This window comes from Cucurbita pepo, chromosome 2 (assembly GCF_057944985.1).
Source record: "Cucurbita pepo subsp. pepo isolate OVF chromosome 2, ASM5794498v1, whole genome shotgun sequence".
Lineage (NCBI taxonomy): Eukaryota > Viridiplantae > Streptophyta > Magnoliopsida > Cucurbitales > Cucurbitaceae > Cucurbita > Cucurbita pepo.
In genome coordinates this window covers 3,097,587-3,119,502 of record NC_141799.1, presented here as the reverse complement: position 1 = coordinate 3,119,502, position 21,916 = coordinate 3,097,587, and the positions used below count along the sequence as shown (strand labels likewise).

Genomic DNA, 21,916 nt, shown 5'->3' with positions numbered 1-21,916 from the left:
GCAGTTGTTGAACAGGAAAAACAACATGGCACATGGGAGAGGACTGAGGTTAATGGTATGCCATGGGCTGTGTTTTCTTCTTTCTTGGAAGCTTGCATTGGGTAAGTAAGTGTATGAAACTGTGGGGGAGCACCTTTCTTTACTTCAAATACAAAGAAAAGGGAATCTCTTAGTAAGGGCGTCGATGATTTCTAGAGTATTGACATTTCAGTGGAGCACTCGAATCAAAAGATTCATACAAATATTATCAATGATATTAGAAAGTCTTAGAATCTTTCTTTTCTAATACCAAGAAATTTTTGTCACCAAAAATCTCGAGACATTTGATTACGATCGCAAGATTGTGCTAAAATGCACTGAATTTTGAAAAGAAAGAAAGCGAATCGGTCTAAATCTGAAGAGTTCGATTTACCAAGCACATGGACTGAGCAAGTAACCAAACAGTACCTACACGAACTCGAACGGCCACGGTGTACATCAATTCGAACACGATCGAACCTGGGTATCAGAGGGTACCTCCAAGTCCGAGCCTTGAAGGATTTCTTCCTTCATTCCTCGTAGCTAAGAATGAATTTAAGTAGTTTTCTTCGAAATTGTTTGGTCTCCGCTCTTCACTGATAATACCCTTTTTCTCTCTTCAACTACTTTTTATGGTTTAAGCTTCGGAGGAGTCGCCCTTACCGCGAAGCCTCAGTTCCAGCGATTTGGTAATTTTTCTTCCTTTTGAACTTGTTTACCTTCTGTCTTGGATTTACCATGCTTCTGGGTTCATGGGGTTGTATAGATTTGTATGATTAATTGTTTAAAATGTCCTCTACTATCTTCAATATTAAGTCAAACATCCAAAAAAGTAGGGAATAACTTGAAGTTGATGATGGATAGTGTATGTTAGTGATGGTTTCAAGAAATCGTAGTCCTGTATGACTGTATCAGGGGAAAAGGTAAGTATTATTGCAGATAACTATCTCTGAACGTTTGCTAGTTGGATGCGTTTTGAGGAGAAAGAGGGCATTTAATTCTCTGGTTGCCATGACCTTGCCACAGTGTTTAGAACTGTGGAGGCGTTTTGGTTATATTAGTAGTTGGGAATTTTCTGAATCCATTTGATTTATAATCTAGATAGTTATTCAAGTTGTGCTAGCTAACATTTTGTTAACTCTGTTGACAGTGGAGCTTACAAGCTATGTAATTTTCCTTTTGGCCTTCAGGTGCATAATTCAAATCACCATGTGTTCGAATTTAGAAGTACCTTCTTCGATTGGTTGTGAGAAAGCTATATTAACTGAAGAACAGCATATGAAGGTATTTCTGACAGTTACAGCCCTTTGACTGCTGAATCTAGAAACTAAGATTGTTGAAATGCTCTGCCAATTCTTTATGGAGAGTTGCTAACTCTTGTAGTTCTAGTTCATCGTTTACAGATTTCTGAGGTGCGGAGGCTTTTAGGGCCGTTGTCTGGTAAATCGTCGATTTACTGTTCTGATCCATCCATTTCAAGATACTTAAGGGCAAGAAACTGGAATGTGAAGAAGGCAACTAAGATGCTGAAAGCAAGTTTGAAGTGGAGGTCAGAATACAAGCCGGAAGAAATTCAATGGGTACTTCACAGCTTACTCTTAGTCAAGTGTTTTTGAACAAGTTTTTTAATTCAACGCTCAAGCCATGGCATTTCATCCATTAAATAGTTAGATATCTCTTGCAGGATGAGGTTGCTCATGAAGCTGAGACAGGGAAGCTTTATTGTGCGAACTATAATGACCGACACGGAAGAACAGTTATAGTCATGAGACCGTGTCGCCAGGTTCCATTTGAATTATGCAGTCCTAACAGAGATCTACTGAACATTTTCTTTATTTTGAAGTTTATGTTTCTTGTAGTTATTTTAGAAAGAATCAGGGAAGAAAAAAGGTGTTCTTAGATTATCTGCCACAATAACTCTTATTAAGATACTTTAGATGGAGTCTCTAATGCTGCACAAGTAAACTTGACTTCCTATAGATTTGGTTTAAGTTTAACGACTTCGTGCTTTCTCGACCACAGAACTCGAAGACTGTAAAAGGACAGATTAGGTACTTGGTGTATTGCATGGAGAATGCTATCCTGAACCTGCCGCCAGACCAGGAGAGTTTGATTTGGCTGATTGATTTCAAGGATTTTGATATGTCAAATATTTCATTGAAAGCAACAAAAGAGACTGCACATGTTTTACAGGAACATTATCCCGAACGCCTCGGAGTTGCAATTCTATACAACGCGCCTAAGTTTTTCGAACCCTTCTGGATGGTATAATTCATTTGAACAACTCACTGCTTTCATTCAAATATCTGAATTTACTGTACATCTCCCAGGGATTTGTGGCCCATAGGAGTCCCTAGTAGTAGTACACTGCCATTTCTGTTGTACTTACTGCAATTATTTGACGTTTGTACTGTTTTAATTTACAGGTTGCAAGGCCTTTCCTGGAGACGAAAACTGCCAACAAAGTGAAATTCGTTTACTCCGACGACGTAAACTCGAAGAGGATAATAGAGTCTCTGTTCGATATGGATCAGCTGGAGTCTGCATTTGGTGGAAACAATAATGTTAGTTTCAACATAACCAAATATGGTGAGACGATGAAAGAAGACGATAAGCGGATGCGCTGTTTCTGGTCTGGAGTAGATCCTACCAGTCGTTGCGCCCTAGTCGTCGATTCTAAAACCTCAAACTCGAGAACAGACGACCATGTTCATATAACTAGAGAAGCTGATGGCAGCTGAGGCAAGGTATGTGTTTGTATATCTTTGAAGTAACAATCTCTTAGTTGTCTGATTTGTTGTGGACATGATTAGAAAGAACAGAAGTTGTTGTTCATGACTGTTGGCTAAGAAATTTGTCCATTATTAGCTGTGTGAGTGTGACAATGACATGAATGAAGGCCACCTTATAATAATCAAAACATGTTGGTCCTGTTCTGCTAAATATTGAACCAATAATTTATTTTTTGAAAAGTGCACTTAAGGCATCCTTCCAAAAGACCTTTCTTTTTACAATGGACTCATCTATCTTGCCCAACCACAGTGACTGCTCCTCAGCTATCAACCCATTCCCCACCAAAATTTTCAGCTCAACGTTTAGCTCGGTTCAAATCCCGCTCTCCCATTTATTGTCTATAACATGTGGGAGAGAACTTCGAACCTATGATCTCTCATTTACGTGTATATATTTTAATTAATTGAGTTATTTTGAAAAAAAAATGAAAACAACTATTTTAGTTCAACTACGGAGTTAGAGATTGAACCTTTCAGCGTTGCAATGTTTAGTAGAAGTTAATCCACCCCACATGATGATCGAGTTTTAAAAATGAATTAAAATAGGGTTAATTAAATGAGATTCATAATTAGTTTAATCTGTGTTTAATGATTCTTAGTTCCAAAGCAAACAACTTTGCTTCATTTTATTTTCACAACTATGCAGAAAAAACAACAACAATAATAATAATAATAATAATAATAATTGGAATCTGAAATCTCAACTTCAAGTGAGCTGTTTTCACGTGTGTGTGCTTCCAATTGTTTTAAGTATATAAATGGACCACTAATTTATTGGACCTTATATTCCTCCCCTTGATTTCATTAACATTACACTAACCATGGATTAAAGTTTTTTTATTCACTTAATATGCAAAATTAACATAATTCGGTTAATTTCATTCGTCTAAATAAAAAACTTACTGTTTAAGGGACTGGGGCCGCTATTATTATATTGGTGTCAACTCTCCACCACCTCTAGGCTCTGTGCCTAAGCGGGATACCTTGTGACACGTATGTGTGTCACAACGTGGCGAGCTCTTCTTCTGAAAATGGTCGACCCATGCTGGTATTGCGCCCTAGCCCATGGGTCGGAGGTTGGATTATGCACTCACTTTTTCAAAATAGATGTAGTAAATGGTTTAGCATAGACACAAGAGAGTCCATCGCCCGATGAGAATTCTGACGAATGGATGTTCGAGATGTTCTAGCGCAATGGTCGACACATGTGTTAATTTCAAACGGAGGTGTCCGAGCAACCAAGATGGCCAAACTGTTCTGAGATATGGGATGACAATATGATACATGAGTCGTGTTGTTGGGAATTGAGATGATGATGAGATGCGACATTGCTTATGAGAGACATTGAACCAAGTGACTTGGCCTAATGTAGAAGCAAGTCAACTAGAGTTGCAGATGATGCAACATGCATTCACGAGCGATATGTGTGGCAGAACAAGCTTGAATTCTGCATAAATTGTGTTCGATTGACAAAGGCAAACCTAGCCAAAGGTCCGACAAAGTCACAAAACTAGGCGAAAATGTGAAGACACCTATGTTCAGTTTTGAGCTCAATAATAAAAAAAAAAAAAAAAAAAAAAAAAATCATTAAATGAGTTAGAAGCAAAATTACAAATAATTTGATTGGTGAAAATGAGAGGCTGACGTGGATTCCTTATTTTTATTAACGCAGAGGAGTCATCATCAATTGTAATGAACGGTCCAGATTCGTTCCCCATTTGCAGGCCCTCTTTTATCATCTTCTTCTCCCACTGCTTCACTTCTTCTTCCTCCTCAAACCACAACCGCTTTTACCCCTTCTGCTTTTACAAATTTCAAACCATGTCTGCTCCGATCAAAAAGACCACCAGCATGACCGACATCACCTTCGATCTCGGCGGCGGAGGCTCCATCCACGACCGATTACCGCCGTCGCCTGCTTCTCCGACAAAACCCATCTCCCAACAGCTGATGTCGCCAAGAATTCACAGAAGGCATTCGATTGATCTACAAGAAAACGCCAATTTCCTCAGAGATTGTTCTCTTTGCTCCCGCCCTCTTGTTCCCGGTCGTGATATTTACATGTACAGGTAAATCCAATCCAATCCAATCCAATCCAATTAAATTCAACAATCCCTGTTTTCTTGGAACGAAACTGAAAGGGACTCTGTTTTCAGGGGAGACAGGGGATTCTGCAGCGACGAATGTCGGCAACAGCAAATGAAGCAAGATGAGAGAAGGGAGAAGTGCAGTTTAGCATCAAAGAAAGCGGCAGCCAAGGCGGCGGCGGTGGTATCTTCATCGGCCGCCGTTGTTCCACCACAAATCTCCGGCAAGGGAGAAACGGTGGCTGCATCATAGTTCTCATCCATGGATTTATCTTTTTCTGTACCCAAATGTTGTATCTGTTAATCTATCATATTCTAAGCAAAATCCCCACAAATTCATCCCTCGATTCTTGAATAGATCCATGTTCACTGCGAACAATCATTCAATGAAAACCCATCTCCATTACTTACAGATACACTTCTTTGTGTTCTTCATTTCAATGGGTCGATTGCAGAGGCCGAATCTGAGCGCTTGTCAGCATGCCATGGATCGGGGCCCATTCCCCCATAACAAAAGCCCATCTAAATTCCGATATATAGTTAGTGACAACCGATAAAAGCCAGCACAATAGATGTCTTTATAGACACATTCTAGACACCGATCATCGGTGTTGGATGTATCGTTAGGTTGTGTCGAGTCAAATCAGCTCTGTTTTTTTCGTTGTAGAAAAGGGATCCCTTTCCCTGCTTTCTAAAATGTTGGATATTCACGGCAATATTCGTTTTTTTTTTTTTTTTGTTAATGCTTTCGATGGTGAGTCTCTCATTTGATATCCTTTGACTTATGAGTGGACGACCTCATACTGGCTTCGGGAATTCTTTGATACCAACTATATGCTGGTATATTGTGGTATGCCTTAAAGTAAAGTGCTCCTCCCTAAGTCGACCTCCAAAACTTAATTGAATGTAGTTTAGCTCTCAGCTTCGTTTATAGTTTGTAAGAGTATCAATTAACACTGGGTAACCGTCACCAGTCACCACTAGTAGATATTGTTCTCTTTGGGCTTTCTCATATATTAGAGAAAAGTTTCCACACCCTTATAAGAAATCCCAACGTACTCGCTGGAACGATGTGGAATCTCACAATCGATTCTGTTTGAAAATCGTTAGTTTACACGGTTGCAAACTTATAATCATTATCAATTAAACTCTTGACTATTCATCCATGAATTAATTTAGACAATATATTTTAAATAGTTAATAATTTAAAATTGTGTAAATATAATATGCAAAATAGTAAGAAAAATTTAATATTAATAAAGCAATACGCTTATCATATAAGTAAATCTTACCTTTTTCTTGCATTTAATAAATAAAATTTAGCTCATTATTTTCGAGATAATAATTTATTTCTTGGTATTCAACTTGCTATAAATACAAAATTTATTTGGTCACCAAGTTGTTAAATTTTAATATTAGAAATTCCATGAAATTATTATTTTTAAATTCATTAATATTTTTTAAAGCTATGTTGATCATATTCAGAAAGGCAGCCTCGAGTGGACAATCATCTCGATAATGTGCTTTGATGCTCTCCACCGACGCTCAGCTTCACGCAGCGCAGCGCACCTTTGTTCGTGTGCGTGTGCGTGTGCGTGTGCGTGTGCGTGTGCGTGGGGTTGGGGAGCCCTTCGATTCCCCTCATCCATTTTTCAACCCCTTTTTCCATTCCCCACTTCACAGCCCATCATTTCTCCTTTGAATTCAATCCCCAATCCTTACTCTGTTGCGCTTTTTTTGCATTCCATTTCTTAATCATCACTTATGAGCAAGTGGGTATTCATTAAAATCTCCAAGCAACCCCTATTGGTTGCCACTGCCCTGTGTTGCTGCTTCCTTCAAGAAATTTGATGAACTTTTCTAGGTCAAATCCATAAAAACAAGTTCAAACACTCTTTGATGTGTTCTGTGAATTCCATTTTCTATTTGCTGTTACATATTTCTGTGGAAAGAACAAGATCAATTCGAATTTTATCTCTGATTTGTTCTTTCTTTTTTGATTTAAGAACATGATACAATGCCACTTTCCCATTTTACACTACTTTCACTCCCATAATCATCGCACTACTGATGAACACTGTGTGCGTTGAGCTATATGTCCCAGCTTGGTGAGTGCCTCTTATCTTGTCTTGTACTAAACAAACAAATCCCTAACTTTTGTTGTTTTTCTCTGTCAAACATCGTTCATTATCATAGGACTGCACGATGATACTGCATCTGCTACTGTGAGAAAGATATGGTCTTGTCCTATCAAATCTGCAAACTCTGATGCGTGAAGCTTATGGATCACCACGGGCCCTGGATTGGCTAGAATCAGCTGTTTCCATTGATGAACATAACTTCAGGTTAGAAGACATTAAGTTCATTCATATCTTTTTTTACTGTTGTTTGTTAAAATGATCTGAATTGGCTGCATTTGAGACTGGTTATGCTGTTTTTACCTGTATTTCTCGTTTCTTGAGACTTCCATTTAGCTCTTCCAAAGCATGTATGCCACTTGTGTCTATGTCAGTGACAGCTTCAGCATGAAACATAAGACATCATTGTTAGTTTAGTTGGCCCAAAAGTGTCTTGAGTGCTTTCTCCACGGTGTAATTTGGATTCAAAATGGGGTTGAAACTGATACTTACGTGACATTTCAACTATTAGAAACTGGATTTTGTTCTGGTAGGACTCTTTTGTTAATTCTTCCTCATCAACTAGCCATCTCAATATCCTGTAAAGAAGTTGAACGTGAGCTTCATCGAGCTTACCACGGTGAACGAACAAGGTTTTTATAATGCGTCTGCTAGGAAGAGGTTTTCACATCCTTATAAGGAATGCTTCGTTCCCCTCTCCACCGATGTGAGATCTCACAATCCATCTCCCTTGGGGGCCTAGCGTCTTCACTGGCACACTGTCCGGTGTCTAGCTCTGATACAATTTGTAACAGCCCAAGCCCACTGCTAGTAGATATTGTACTCTTTGGACTTTTCCTTTCGGGTTTCCCCTCAAAAATTTTAAAGCGCATCTGCTAGGAAGAGGTTTCCACACCTTCATAGAAATGTTTCATTCGTCTCTCCAACCGATGTGGGATCTCACAATCCACCCACTTGGTGGCCCAACATTCTCGCTGGCACACCGGTCAGTGTCTGGCTCTGATACCATTTGTAACAATCCAAGCCAACCGCTCGCACACATTGTCCGCTCCCTTCTAAGCTTCCCCTCAACCTTTTAAACCCATATGCTAGGGAGAGATTTCTACACCTTTATAAGGAATGCTTCGTTCCCCTCTCCAACCAACGTGGAATCTCACACCACGTCTCTCAACTTTCAAATATAGGAACAACAAAGACAAAGTTAGGCTACATGGGGTGACTATCATCTATCTATACCTTTCCTTGATGTAATTCGAGTTGGAAAAGTAAATGGCTGAATCAACTCTCACAATCAAAACGCCAGGAACTTTGGTTGCTTCAGGATATTGCAGTATGTTTCTATAAACGGTTGTCCTTGGGATCTTTCCAAGAAGTGCAGTCCGTGGTCTGGTAACTTGTAGAAGGATTTTGGCGAAGGAAATGGATACCTACAAAAGGGAAAAGAACAACCAAATAACTAAGAAGATCTCTCTTGACATTCAGCAGCTTAAGAATGAGTATCAGTTACCGCAATTAGAAGCCCCATCTCTACAGAGAAAAAGATGACACCGAGGAAGGCTCCCATACAAGCAACAAAATCAAATTTATCAATCTTCCATATCAACTTCGCTGCATGCAAGTCAACCAGGTTGATCACAGCATTTATAATGATAGCAGATAGGATAGCGTTTGGTGTATATTTGAAAAGTGGAGTGATGAATGCCAGAGTTAGGACTACTACAAGGGACATCACAATGTTGGATACTGCAGTTTGGCAGCCAGCCATGTAGTTTACGGCTGATCGAGAGAATGAACCTGCAGCCAATGATATGGACACAATCATTTGACAATGAGGTTCTTGTTCTCATACATTGTCTTTTCTTTCTTTCTTTCTTTCTCACCTGTTGCTACATAGCAGGAAGTCATTGAACCAACAACATTCATGACTCCCATTGCTACCATTTCCTTGTTCCCATCAATTTGATAGTCTTTCATTGCAGCGAACGTTCTTCCGATCGCTACGGCTTCCTAAAAATCCAAACAAGAGATTCAAAACGTGAACGCAAAAAGTGATAGCTATGTTGAGGATTGTTGGGAGGGAGCCCCACATTGAGTAATCTAGGGAATGATAATGAGTTTATAAGTAAGGAATACATCTCTATTGGTATGAAGCCTTTTGGGGAAGCCCAAAAGCAAAGTCAGGAGAGCTTGTGCTCAAAGTGAACAATATCATACCATTGTGGAGAGTCGTGATTCCTAACATGGTATCAGAGTCATGCCCTTAACTTAACCATGTCAATAGAATCCTCAAATGTCGAATAAAGAAGTTGTGAGCCTCGAAGGTGTAGTCAAAACTGACTCAAGTGTCGAACAAATGGTGTACTGTGTTCGAGGACTCCAAAGAAGGATTCGAGCCTCGATTAAGGGGAGGTTTTTCGAAGGCTCCATAGTATGTTATTCGAAAGGTGGATTGTTGAGGATTGTTGGGAGGGAGTCCCATATTGACTAATTTAGGGAATGATCCTGAGTTTTTGGGAAAGCCTTGGGAAAGCCCAAAAGCAAAGTCATGAGAGCTTGTGCTCAAAGTGGACAACATCATACCATTAAGGAGAGTCGTGGTTCCTAACAAGCTAAACTTTCTTCCAATAGTAGAGTAGTTTTAGAGTATGCTCACCGTCAATGCTACCATACCCGCCACGACACCGATCTTAAGCCCTTTTAGAAGGTATTGACCTGAGAAATACAATTCTTTCACAGATGGGGGATTGATTCCTTTCTTTATGTGTTTCACCTAACAAGTTATGAGAAAAGGGAAGTAAAACGGTCAATCTTGGTGGTCTAAGAACACCTGTGATGGTCATACAATAGCAACTCAAATACTTACAATTGCAACCCCTTGCTTATCAGCACGAGTAAGGTAAACCAAAAGGGTAGACAGAACAACAGATATGAGTGGAGCAATAGCAGGCACCCAGAACAGCTTCTTGTTCCTCTTCCCCTGTGCTCCATAACAATAACAACAATCATAATCAGATCATCAGTAGAAAAATGGATGAGTTCTTTACTATTGATGATGGAAGTAAGGGACTTTACAGTGAATTTTGCAAATAGAAGAAAGCATAAGAAGGTTGCAGCAATCACTATTGTCTGCCAGTTCCACTGTCATAAGGTATACAAACTATCAGTAAGAACGGTATTCGAATTAGCAGAAGCCGATAAATTTTCGGGGAACTCACTCCGTGTTGCATCGTGCCGAATACCGACTGCATAACCGAGATAATATCCGTTTTCTTTGTGAAATCCTTTATGCCAAGAAAGCCTTTGAGTTGTTGGAGAGCAATGGTGATGGCAGCTCCCCCCATGAAGCCAACAATAGCAGCATGGGACAAGAAGTCAATTAGGAATCCCAACCTGATCCCAAAGTTCAAATTTTCCACTCAATGAACTGGAACTTATGAACATGGATATGATATTTCATAGGAACATAAACATTGAATATCACCTTAGAACTCCTAGGGTGGCTTGTGTGATCCCTGCAAAGAATGTAGCTGTAAAAATCAGCCGTCTGTATTCTTCTGCGTTCGTAGCCGAATCGAGTTCGGTTTGAAGCATTGCCCCCAACAAGAGAGAAACAACAGCCACTGGACCAATGGCTATATCTCTTGAGCTACCCATAAGTGCATAGATTAATGGTGGAACAAAACTTGAATCTGCAAGATTTTGGCAGATGGGATTAGTCTCACAAGAACAATCCTTAACAGAGTGTTGATAAACAGCATAAACACTCACATAATCCATACTCTGGAGGCAAATTTGCAAGCTTTGCATACCCAATATCCTGATGTTGCAAGAACTAGTGATTAGCAAGCAGCCTAATGCTTAAAACCATGCCATTTTAGTATCTTCCTTGATCAAAACTGTTACCTGAGGAATGCAGAGACTGGCAATGGTGAGTCCAGCAATGACATCTCCTCTAAACTTGGAGATATTGTAATCTCTTCCCCATTCAAGTATAGGGAAAACGGCCCGGATTCCGAGGATAAATTTACGGCGATTTGTTTGATCCTTGAATGAACGGAGAGGATCATCAGGGAAGAATGTTTCTTTCACTCCAGATTTGATTTCTTGGAACAGTTTCTGCTTTGGTGGAACTGAAACTTTGTGAATGTATCTCTCATCCTCTGAAGATGGATTTCCCTCTTTTGTTTCAAGATTCTCTTCAGCTGAATTCCCTTCTTCGCCCCTCATTTTAACTCTCAAATTATCACCTGAATTCCTTAAAGTTAACAAATTGTAACAACCTTAAAATTCTTCGACATGTTTGATTGTTTTATACACTTCATGCTTTTTTGTGATGAACACAGAGAGCCTTAAAGAGTTTGGTAGGATTGAAAGACTCCACCATGATCATGTCAGTTTTGATTGAGATATAACCCACTATTTTATTCGACACTGACATCAAAGGCCCACAATCAACCTTAAAAAAAACATCTCATTCCCAATCAATCAAATAGTTATCGAACAAGACGTAACCGAAGAACAACGATCATAAAACGCAGCAAAGGAATATAAAAAAGTATGATCAACCCTTACAATGTAGCTGAAAAAGGAAAAAAAGAAAGGATTCATGTGACTCACCTGTCTTCTTCTTCAACACTCTTGAAGTTCCAGAATGTTTCTGGTTTGGTCTCTGACAGATCCTGTCACTGGTTTTTTTTTTTTTTTTTTTACAAAAAAAATTACTCCAGAGATTAATTTTATTTATTTTGTTTATATATATATATAGATAGAGAGAGAGAGAGGCAAACAAAATAGAGAAATTAATGGGTAGATGCAATGAACCCACAAATTTGGCTATTTTAAGGATGACACTGAAACTGTTCTTGAGATTCTAGCCACGCATGCATGCTTCTGGGATTTATTTTTCTTATTTTTGGCAAACATATATATATATATATATATATATATATATATATATATATATATATATATAATTGAAGGAGAAAAAAGTAAATGTTTTTCTTGGCGAGGGTTCCGGCGGGGGAAAAAAACAGAGTAAAATGTAAGGTTGTTATTGGCTGTTAGCGGTTAGTGTGTGATGTGTGAGGGCCCACTAGTGGACACGTCGGATTATGTTGAACTTGGTCGGTTTTTCGTCCTTCTACCCTATGTGACTCTCTGTGTGCGACCATTTCAAATCCAAAATTAACTTTTACCAAAGCTTTTTGACCAAATGGGTTAAAAATATTTGTAAATTAAGTTTTGTAATTTTTTAAATTTTAAATTTTGTTTTTATGGGAAATTTTGTGGGCTTAAATTAGAAATTAAATTATTTTCTTTCCTTAATTGCTAATATTACAACTATTACAATAAATTTGTTTCTTTTTTTTGTTTTATTTCAATAATGTTAAGGATTATTGGATGAAGTCGTCTCATATTAGTTAATTACGAGTTATATATATATATAGGTAGTCTCGTGCTCAACTTGTCGATCTCGTGTTCGTTTCTCTTAAAGTTATTGATTTCAAATCTACCTTATTCGTGAAGAAGCTAGAGAGAGATGAGATGATAATGTAAAAGTGATTCAAGATTGGAACTTATTCCAAAGAAAGAGCAAAAGAATCGCTTAAGATTCAAAAAACATCACTCTACTTTTGCAACCATACCATATATTATTCTATTTTGACCAATCTTTACCCTAATTATATATATACAAACGAGATGATAACTCGAGCATAATTCTATCGAGAATTCTCACGAAGATTTCGTGAATAATTTGGGTACATTCTCCACTTCGATTCATGAATTTATTAAATTTATTTGGCTCATCTTCCATATTATATACGAGTATTGGTGTGGTTTGATTGTCCAGTATTGATTGGAGAGGTGGAGTTATTGTCATTTTGTATTTGTTTAGAAGTAATTGAGAGAAACTTTGTAACATAGATTTTGTTGTCTCTTTGTTTAATTTCTGTTTGTAGGTGTGTGAGTACAATCGATCTTGGTTATGCTTCCACTACAACAGTTGGTATTGTAGCATTCGGGACACAACAATTGGTATTAGAGCATTTATGTGTATGGTTGTTAATCGATATTTCACGATCAAGGGTGCCTTTCATGCGGGTCAAAATTTACCCAACAAGGAATTTCACTACCTTAGGACCGTTACAGTTACCGCCACCGTTCACTGGAGCTTCAATCACTGACTCTTCTATCATCATGTCACCAACTTCCTTGACCTTTTTCCGACACTAAATAAGTGTCAGCTCCCATACATGGTCTTACGACTTTGAGGAGACCAAAAAAAAATTATGTAAAAATGCTTCGGTAGGGGAGGGTTGAACAAATTCATTCTTATGTACATAAGCACAAAAGGCCATGAGCATTGTGAAGCTACCTAGGTTGTCTAGAAAGCCCAATGGACAAGCCAACCCAAACATGCTCTGTTTTACTCTGTTTTCCTCTGTTTCTCTAAGCTTGTGCTCCAAATTCAACTGCTGTACAACTTCACTAAACTCTCTAATGAATGGGGTTTAGAGCCTGGAATCTCCTTCACTATTCTCCCATTTCTGTATATCTTGAAAGCTGGAATGGACCTCACCTCCTCCAACTTCACCAAATAAGGATGGTCTTCTACCTCCACCTGATGTCCCAATTATCCATCATTTTAGCCTTCTAACCTCAAAAATTTAGCCAAAAATTTCAACAAAAACTACCATTTTGATCCACCTTTAGGAAGTTTAGCCACGGAAACCGCTCGTAAACCGACTCGAACACTTCTAGCCCCTCCTTCTGGTAGCTTTTGTTGCAAAACAGAACCACCGACATCCCTGCTAACACAACCCACTGCTTAGAAATGTACACAATTCATAGCAACAAAAATCACTCCTCTTCTTATTGTGTTACTCACCAGGAGAGGTAACAAAGTGCCTAAAACGTTCATAACTTGAAATACACACCAAATTACACCCAAATTTAAAGTCTTTGATGTCCTCCCCATGTTGCTTTCTGAGTTGAAGCTGCGCCTCAAACAGAGCCCTCCCCACTTCCTCATTTCCTGGTCTCTCTCTTATCAACACCTCGTAATCTTGAATTGAAGCCTCCCATCTCTCCATCTTGTCTCAAAATTAAGCCAAATCTTAACAAACAACCTTAAAGCTCTGTTCTTTTAAGGTTTAGAATTTTACTTACTTTTGCATTGCAATCAGCTCTGCGGTGTCTGGCTTTGCTGTAACATGGCTGTGTCATAAGAGCTGCAGTGCAATCTTCAACAGCTTTCTCGTACCGTCCCAGCTTCGATCGACATGCTGCTCGGTTGCATAGCAAAATCGAATTATACGGGTCGTGTTCTAATCCTTCACTATATGCAGTACAGGCTTCTGGAAATCTTGATTCCTTGAAGAGTAGATTGCCTCTCAATCTAGCTGATGAAACAAGTTTAGCCCATTTTGCCACTCTGTTTGCCTCCATATTAGTTGGATCAAGCCTTGTTGATCGTTCTGCTGCAGCCACAGCTTCCTCAAACCTGTGAGATATCAACATAACCCTCAATGAAATGAAGTCCTGTTCTTAATTTCAACATCAAATTTGACCTTCTAACCTGCCCATTGTCGTGTAAACTTGTGCCTCAATGGATAAAATAAGTGCACTATCAGCTACACTAAATAACTTGGTTAGCAAATTTGGCTCGAGGGTTTGACCCTTTTGGCAAATGGCATAAGCCTCGTGATATCTATGGAGCTTCAACAAGGCCTCAGCTTGCAAAGCGTAGAGCTTATAAGCTGAATTAGAAACAGAGGAAATTGCCCATTTGGTCTCTTTTAACAGAGTGTCCCATTCTTGTAGCTTCCTTGCTTCAATACACTTACTCAAACAGCTCTGAAGAACACAAGCTCTGTTCATGTCGTTTATGTCACTGTAAGGGCCTGATTGTTCCAAGTGAGCCAATGCTTTCTCAGGCTCCCCAATTCTGCAATCAAAATGGCATAAAGCTTTGAACCCATAAGAGAAAATGGATATTTGTTGTGTTACCTGAGATAGGTAGTGGCTAAACGATGATGGGCTCTTTGATATGATGGCTGAATCTTTAATGCCTTCTTGCATTCTTCAATGGCTTCCATGAAACGATGCAAGGCAATCAAAGAAGCTCCTTTGTTGCTATAATAAACAGGATTCTCTGAATCTAAAGCTATTGCTCTGTTATACAAAGCCAATGCTTCTTCGAATCTCCCCTGTTTGTAAGCTTCATTTCCCATGGATTTCAACACATTCGGCTTTAATTCACATGAACTTCTCCTCATAATGTTCCCCATATTGTCATTTCCTCTAAGTTTTGGACTTGAATTCATCTCTTGTCGATTCCTTGGACTGTTGTTCGCCGATCCAATTGGCTTCAAATTACCCAAAACTGACCCATTACTGAACGAGATTCTTGCAGCATCGGAAGTCCTCCGACTTTGATTCTTCTGGTGAGAAATCGAAGGTCTTGATTGATCCAAAGTGGGTTTTTGGTGGGTTCTTCGATCCTGTTCCAATGGCGCCTTGGCATCATCCGAAACAGAGCGATTTTCAGAGGTGTTTATGGGTAATGAATGAACAGAGGATTTCTTAAACCACTTGCATCGTCGCCGGAAAATCCATCTCACAAACCCACAAAAAGAGAACTCAGCTGTTTTTTCCATGATCAAGTTTAATCTGTGAATGGGTCAATGAAAAAAGAAAGTAAAAAACAGAGCAGCGAAGAACAGAGTCAAAAACAGCAAGATTCATACCTTTGTTGTAGTGTAAAAGAAGCAGATTGTTGGTATTACATACAGAACAGAGTGTTGTTGATGGATGAACACATGAACTGAGGCGAGCAAACCCAGAAAAGGGTTTGTAATTAAATAAAGAATTAAAGGTTTTGATGAACGAAAGAGAAAGATTAAATGTGCAGTTCTGGAGTGCGTTCGAAGCTACCAATTTATAAATAAAAGGGATTCAACTCAGAGCCGAATTAATCAGTAAACAAATAATGGCGTCCCTACCATTCATGTATAAATATTACTGTATAAACAAATTAAAAAATAAACCTTTTTTTTATTATTTTTATTTTATTTTATTTATTTTCAGCACCAAATTTGGTTTTTGGTGGCCCTGATTCATTCATTTAAAAACAAAGCATCTGATTTTTTTTTTTAAATTATTACTTATTTAAAAAGGAGATTTGTATGATTAAGTTGGTTGATTATTAGTTAATTAATCAAGGTTTAGTAATTTTTTTTTATTTTTAATTTTATTAAAATGTGTTTCCAGATTTAATTAATTAACTTGCGTTCAATTGCTCTTCAATTACTATTAAATTGTGGTTTGATATCAAGCGTGAGAATTTTTCTGTCTTAATTTTTGTTAGGTAGAAATTAGACGACTAATCCTAATCAACGTCCCCATACATACACACACATTCACACGCATATAAATATACATACATATACATATACATATACATACATACATATATATATATATATATATGTATATTTAAAGGTGTGGGTTTGCTCCAATATAATATTCTTTTGTAATTTATTTGTTTGTTGACATATAAATTTCGTAAACTTTGTATTTTATTAATAAATTATAATAGTCAGAGGTCATTCCTAACTTTATAATTTTAAGACATTTATTAAGAAGAGATTTTCACACTCTTAAATGAGATTTCATAGTCCTCCCCTTACAGGCCCAATGTCTTCACTGGCACCCGGCTTTATAGGATTTCACAAAAATACTTGTAATGTTAGTATTTTATTTAAAAAAAATACTCTTAAATTTTCGTAAAGTTCTATAAATAACCTTGAAATTTTAGAATTATTTCAAAATGATCCTTGAATTTTTAAAAGTTTCATAAATATTCATAAAAAAATGTCTTAAACTTTCAAAAATGTCATTGGTACCAGCACTCTTACTATTAATATATGAACAGAATTGTTAATATCAAGTTTCAAAAGTACCCGAAAACTTTAAAAATTAATATTAATATTTTTATTATTAGACGATAAAAATTATAAGTCAATTTAGTAAAGTCTTAATGAAATCAGTGTCAGTTGGTTGTGTTTCAATTGTGTAATTTAAATTTAGAATAGAGAAAAGATGTTAATTTGAAAAGATGTTGATTGATGAATTTTATATGATCATATAAAATTTTAATTAGAAGTGATAATCATAATGTCTTCTTCACATTTATATAATAAGATAATGAAAAGCAAGGCGTTACCAATCAACTCTTTAATTTCTTAATTACCATAATATTAATGATGACAAACCATTTGTCCTTTCTTTCTCCATTTTTATTTTATGAATTTTAAAAAGGGTTTATTAAAATTTTAAATTTTTAAATGTAATTAGGATTAGTTGCTAAAAAAAAAAATCAATATCCACTCAGAAATAGACATTTTAAAGTATTTTTAGTAAGTTGTGACTGATCTATACAGCTCTTTACAGAATAGATACTGCATTTAATCAAGTCTTTGATCAGGAAACAGGAGAGTTTCTACTACTGCTAGGAGGCGTTGGGCCGTGAACATGGTAGAAACAGGCGTCCTAAAAAGCTAGTTTAGGGCCAGAGGTGGCATAAACGGAAGGGACGATCTTAAATAGAAATTTTTTTAATTAGACGAGTTTGATAATTAGAATGAAAAGGGGACCCAACAAGATTTAAAGGGATCCATTAATTTTGGGTCGGATTTTGATTTGAATTGTTTGGGAAGAAGAGAAGAGATGATGATGATGATACACCAAAAACAAACATTGTAACAAAGTGTGGATTTTGTGTCTACCAAAAAAGCTGTCGGTGTCGTCTACGTCGGCAGTCGGCAGTTCTTACCTCAAACTATCAAAATCTTATGTTCTGCCGTTTCCCTCAACCTTCCAACAATTTGACGGTGATTTAGTGTAATAATGTTTTTTTTTTAAAAAAAGATAACCGATCATCTAGTCTAGACGAGTTGAATTAAGTTAGGTTGAAAAAATCTTTTAAACCCATTTAAAATTTTAGATTTCGGACGCGAAAGCAGTATCACTACTTACACCGCTGGCAAATTCCACCATTTCCTTAGTTTGAATCTCCTTCAATCCATAAACACGTGCAATTCCATCTCCAACTGAGACCACTCGATCGAGCTCATCCACTTTCAAATTCGTGTAAAAGTTGGTAATTCTACTTTCTAATAAAGTCGTTAGTTCCGCAGCTTTGAGAGAGAATTCCATGATTCTAAAATGGTCTTGAGTCGAGGGAGACTGCCACTGTTGATAGATCTCGCCCAGATCAAGAGCGAGCTTCTTTAGAAAGAAAAAAGTGAAAGTAGGAGCGCGACCCTTGTTCTCTTGACTGTTTAAGATAGCATTGGGCCCGCTCAATGAGAAGTCTTTGTCATTTTGAGCCTTGATAACCCGGGCCCCGTCCAATAGCCAACCCCTACCCGGAGAAAGCTCCTTCATCTTTAAGATGATTATGAATAGAGTTCATAATATAACCTAGACTTCTATTCTCGGGTTAGATTAAGTGGATTGTCGAGTTATTTTAAAAAACTTTGCTTATTCACGGTATATGTTACGTTAATAATTAAAAAATTTGTGAAGTTCAAATATCAAACATTTACGAGTCGTTATATATCAATAACATCGATTATAAACATTGTTTTTTTTTAATCTTTTTAAAAGTAAAGTTAGATTGTGACTCGTATTGGTTGGATTGACCTTCCGACCAAATCAAATTTTTAGATTTCCAAAAATTTAATCCAACTTAAATAGAATAAAAAAAAAATCTAACTCAATTCAACTTTTATGATTTGAGTTGAATAGTCTGAATTGGTCAGGTTATTGATATGAACGCACATACTTTACGTTATCTAAAATAATTTAATAATAGTTTAAGTTTTGGTTTTACGTTATTTTATAAATCTATTTCCTATCCAGTAACTTGAGACTTTTAACATAAATTTGACCCGTGTTTTCTAGTATAATTCAACGGCAAAATTAGGGTGCATATTTTTTTCTTTGAAGCTCGTTACTCAAATTTTCACCCTGTTATATCAAAATATAGCATTAAATTTTGAAATGGATAAATGGAATAAAACCCCATCTAAAATTTTGGTGTTTAATTCAAACTCGATAAAATAAAATAGTACCCATTTGTAGGTGTAATAATATAATTAGACTATATTTCTATAAAAACTCAATATTCATCGAATTCAGGATTCAAGTGACGTCTCGCCTATTTCAATGTACATGAATTCATATATTAAGCAGTTTTGGGTAGAGCTAATCTCGTTGACAGAAGTTGGATCAGCTAACAGTGCTATCCGATGTCAATAGTATGGTCCTACCAAACATTTGATGATATCGCACATTTGGGTGTCGACAAATTTGACTTTTTGCTGACATTACGAAACTAGGTATATAGAAGATCACAAGTACTGCTGATAGGTTTAGTCTAATATAGAAAAGTGCGTCGAGAAAACTTTTGTCAATGCAGTTTTGGCTTCCGTGACAGATTAATGACATCAAAAAAAGTCAACCATTTTGGATAGGGGTAAGACTCTTACCCATGTGATTTCTTGATCTTAATTTCATTCTTGCTATAATTACCTTTGACTTTCTTTCATTATGTGATCTTTACATTGCATATATATATATATATATATTAAAAACTTCAACTGTTATGTATCAATTTTTACATTTTTCGTTAATTACTTATAATTATTTTTTTCATTCTGTTTTGGTGTTGAATTAGACAATATATTAAGAGAATTTTAAATATTTATTTAATTTCAATAATTGGAAGATGAGGAGAGAGAATATGAAGGCCCAGCCCATTGGGCCTCGAAGCCAGCAATGGCCTGTTATCCTTGTGGCAAGTGGTAAATGGGCCTAGAAACAGACACGATGGATGCAAGGCCCAAAACAACACATAATCCAATGGAAAAGGCCCAATATTAATATTATATTCTTCCACTCACTCACTTAAATGCTCAATGTTACAAGGGTAAAAAGTCAAATATACCCCTTCATTATTATTATATATATATATATATACATATTTTTTTTTTTTTTTGAAACCCATTTGGATCATAATCATGATTACATTGAAAAATGTATCAACATTTCGTTTCATTGAATACGTCATAGAAGGAGGTGAGATAGACGACAAGTAGCTTGTTTCCAAGCCAACCCGACCGCAAGGAAGAAAGTGATTTTCCTGTGCTGACTTGGATCTCGAGAAAGATTTTTATGTGACAACACCCACAGATATCAAAAGTGAGAATGTTGACATGAATAACAAGTTTAACTTCACAAGCTTTTCACGAGTTCACCAAGAAGTCAATCTTCTTTGGATCTACAGGATATGGGTATGAAAGAGGATATGCTCAAACCCATCTCGAAACAGGGATCCTTTTTTATTCATAACTCAATCAAATATGTTGTTAACAAGAGTGCACCTAATTAGGAGTGACATATATCATCAAGTAAGAGATCAAATGTTCGAATTCTTTTACAGTACAAATTAAAGAAAACCCGCGCGTGCATATCTAATGAGAACCGCTTTTGAAACTAAAAAAATAGAAGAAAAAAGGGGAAATGAAGAAAGGGTTGAAAGAGTAATGAAATTGCAAAGTGGACAAATGGAGCCCCTTTGTCTCCCAGCAACTTCAAATGCACATGTCTGTGTTTAACAAGCAAAAATAATAAATAAATAAAGACATTTATGCCCCCACCTCTGTATACCCTCAAATTAGGGCATATCTAGGGCTCCAAATCCAGGAGAGTTTAGGGTTTTTGTAGGGTACCCCTTACTTCCCCTCCTTTGTTCCATCCATTAATGGAAGAATGAACAAAATAAAGGGTTTTTTGGGAACCTTGATCTTATTTCTGACCTTTGACTAAGTCAAATGCTGACTGGACCAAGATTATTTTTTTTTTAAACAAATTAATAAAATGTAATTAAAAATAAATTTTGAGTTTTCCCTTAATTCATGGGGGAAATTCCGGCTAAAAATGGGTTTCCTTTTTATATTAAAATAAATAGGTCAGAGCTACGTAATCATATCTTATGACTTACTATTTTATGCAATTTAATTGTGACGTGTCAGTGGTTTCACATTTATATTTATATTTATATTTCTTCTACCAAAGTATATGTTCAAAGTACTGGTGTGGTTGAGACGGTGAGTCGGTGGTAGGGTTGAATTGAGTTGAGTCGTGCTCATTTTTATTTAATTATTTAAAAAAGATTTGTTTATCTAAAACGTCCTGAAATTTAAATATCAAATATTTACTATAACAGTAAATTTATTTTTTAAAATTTTTAAAACAAAATATTAACCGTTGGATCCAAAATTAATATTAAGAACTTTAATTAAATTAATATTGAAGTGTTTGGGAAAGGGACGAGGAAGAGGGAATTAAATGGTGTTTTATTCATGGAAATTTTGGTAAACGCAGGAAACAAAAGGGAGCTTCATTTTCAATTACATCCATATCCCCTTTTGTTCTTCTTGGTAGCCCATCTCTAAAATCCCTCTATTCTCCACCCTAACCTCCTTTTCTTTTCATTTTTCTCCCTTTCACACTCGACCCAGATTCTACTATCGTAATCTAACTATCTCGTAACATAATACATCTACTCAACGTAGATTAGCTCATAGATCCGTTGAAGATTGTTGGGTAAACAATCCCACTTCGGTTGATTACGAGTTTATAAATAAAAAATATATTTCCATTAATACGAACCCTCCCAAGTTTATGTTCAAAGTCAACAATATCATATATTGTGGGGAGAGTCGTGGTTTCTAATAACATCTGCACCAAAATTTTGTGTACCCTATTTGATGGTGTTTGATAAGATATGAAAATGAGCTGATACTACATT

At 36.8% G+C, this 21,916-nt stretch overlaps 3 protein-coding genes and 1 long non-coding RNA gene across 8 annotated transcripts; 2 read left to right on the top strand and 2 right to left on the bottom strand.

The window, feature by feature from the left end:
• The first annotated feature begins 1,212 nt into the window (after window positions 1-1,212).
• On the top strand, window positions 1,213-5,313 carry LOC111787766 (uncharacterized). Its single transcript, XM_087121040.1, has 7 exons — window positions 1,213-1,302; window positions 1,422-1,598; window positions 1,703-1,801; window positions 2,041-2,283; window positions 2,445-2,756; window positions 4,455-4,879; window positions 4,967-5,313. Exons 1-7 carry the CDS (start codon window positions 1,228-1,230, stop codon window positions 5,148-5,150), a joined length of 1,515 nt encoding a protein of 504 aa, XP_086977166.1. The 5' UTR covers window positions 1,213-1,227; the 3' UTR covers window positions 5,151-5,313.
• Window positions 5,314-6,799: 1,486 nt separating this feature from the next.
• Window positions 6,800-11,730, bottom strand: LOC111788647 (sulfate transporter 1.3). Its single transcript, XM_023669070.2, has 14 exons — window positions 11,653-11,730; window positions 10,939-11,282; window positions 10,804-10,852; window positions 10,517-10,724; window positions 10,251-10,425; window positions 10,108-10,173; window positions 9,899-10,012; window positions 9,689-9,805; window positions 8,916-9,042; window positions 8,543-8,829; window positions 8,272-8,462; window positions 7,528-7,613; window positions 7,339-7,415; window positions 6,800-7,214 (listed from the first exon to the last, which is right to left on the bottom strand). The coding sequence occupies exons 2-14, from the start codon at window positions 11,260-11,262 to the stop codon at window positions 7,071-7,073; spliced, it is 1,965 nt and encodes a 654-aa protein (XP_023524838.2). The 5' UTR covers window positions 11,263-11,282; window positions 11,653-11,730; the 3' UTR covers window positions 6,800-7,070.
• On the top strand, window positions 6,867-13,569 carry LOC147793383 (uncharacterized). Of its 5 annotated transcripts, none has more exons than XR_015419846.1 (4): window positions 6,867-7,005; window positions 7,094-7,242; window positions 8,339-8,868; window positions 9,015-10,043. It is a non-coding gene; the product is annotated as an uncharacterized LOC147793383 (long non-coding RNA). The 5 variants fall into 5 exon arrangements; XR_015419847.1 differs by having other exon boundaries at window positions 8,220-8,868; XR_015419849.1 differs by lacking the exons at window positions 8,339-8,868; window positions 9,015-10,043 and adding an exon at window positions 12,996-13,569.
• Window positions 13,456-15,976, bottom strand: LOC111788648 (TPR repeat-containing thioredoxin TTL1). The gene is made up of 7 exons (XM_023669071.2): window positions 15,786-15,976; window positions 15,046-15,708; window positions 14,615-14,983; window positions 14,206-14,539; window positions 13,925-14,129; window positions 13,744-13,844; window positions 13,456-13,657 (listed from the first exon to the last, which is right to left on the bottom strand). Exons 2-7 carry the CDS (start codon window positions 15,693-15,695, stop codon window positions 13,505-13,507), a joined length of 1,812 nt encoding a protein of 603 aa, XP_023524839.2. The 5' UTR covers window positions 15,696-15,708; window positions 15,786-15,976; the 3' UTR covers window positions 13,456-13,504.
• Between the last annotated feature and the right edge of the window lie 5,940 nt (window positions 15,977-21,916).

What these genes read in the sequence shown, in the direction of transcription:
- LOC111787766 (XM_087121040.1), top strand. Translation starts at nt 1,228, where the DNA reads ATGTGTTCGAATTTAGAAGTACCTTCTTCGATTGGTTGTGAGAAAGCT. An exon ending in CTGAAGAACAGCATATGAAG is followed by an intron (nt 1,303 to 1,421) that starts GTATTTCTGACA and finishes CATCGTTTACAG; the next exon opens with ATTTCTGAGGTGCGGAGGCT. An exon ending in AGCCGGAAGAAATTCAATGG is followed by an intron (nt 1,599 to 1,702) that starts GTACTTCACAGC and finishes TATCTCTTGCAG; the next exon opens with GATGAGGTTGCTCATGAAGC.
- LOC111788647 (XM_023669070.2), bottom strand. Translation starts at nt 11,262, where the DNA reads ATGAGGGGCGAAGAAGGGAATTCAGCTGAAGAGAATCTTGAAACAAAA. An exon ending in TCGGCACGATGCAACACGGA is followed by an intron (nt 10,174 to 10,250) that starts GTGAGTTCCCCG and finishes ACCTTATGACAG; the next exon opens with TGGAACTGGCAGACAATAGT. An exon ending in TTCTATTTGCAAAATTCACT is followed by an intron (nt 10,013 to 10,107) that starts GTAAAGTCCCTT and finishes TATGGAGCACAG; the next exon opens with GGGAAGAGGAACAAGAAGCT.
- LOC111788648 (XM_023669071.2), bottom strand. Translation starts at nt 15,695, where the DNA reads ATGGAAAAAACAGCTGAGTTCTCTTTTTGTGGGTTTGTGAGATGGATT. An exon ending in GTTTACACGACAATGGGCAG is followed by an intron (nt 14,540 to 14,614) that starts GTTAGAAGGTCA and finishes GATATCTCACAG; the next exon opens with GTTTGAGGAAGCTGTGGCTG. An exon ending in CGTGGCTAAACTTCCTAAAG is followed by an intron (nt 13,658 to 13,743) that starts GTGGATCAAAAT and finishes TTGGGACATCAG; the next exon opens with GTGGAGGTAGAAGACCATCC.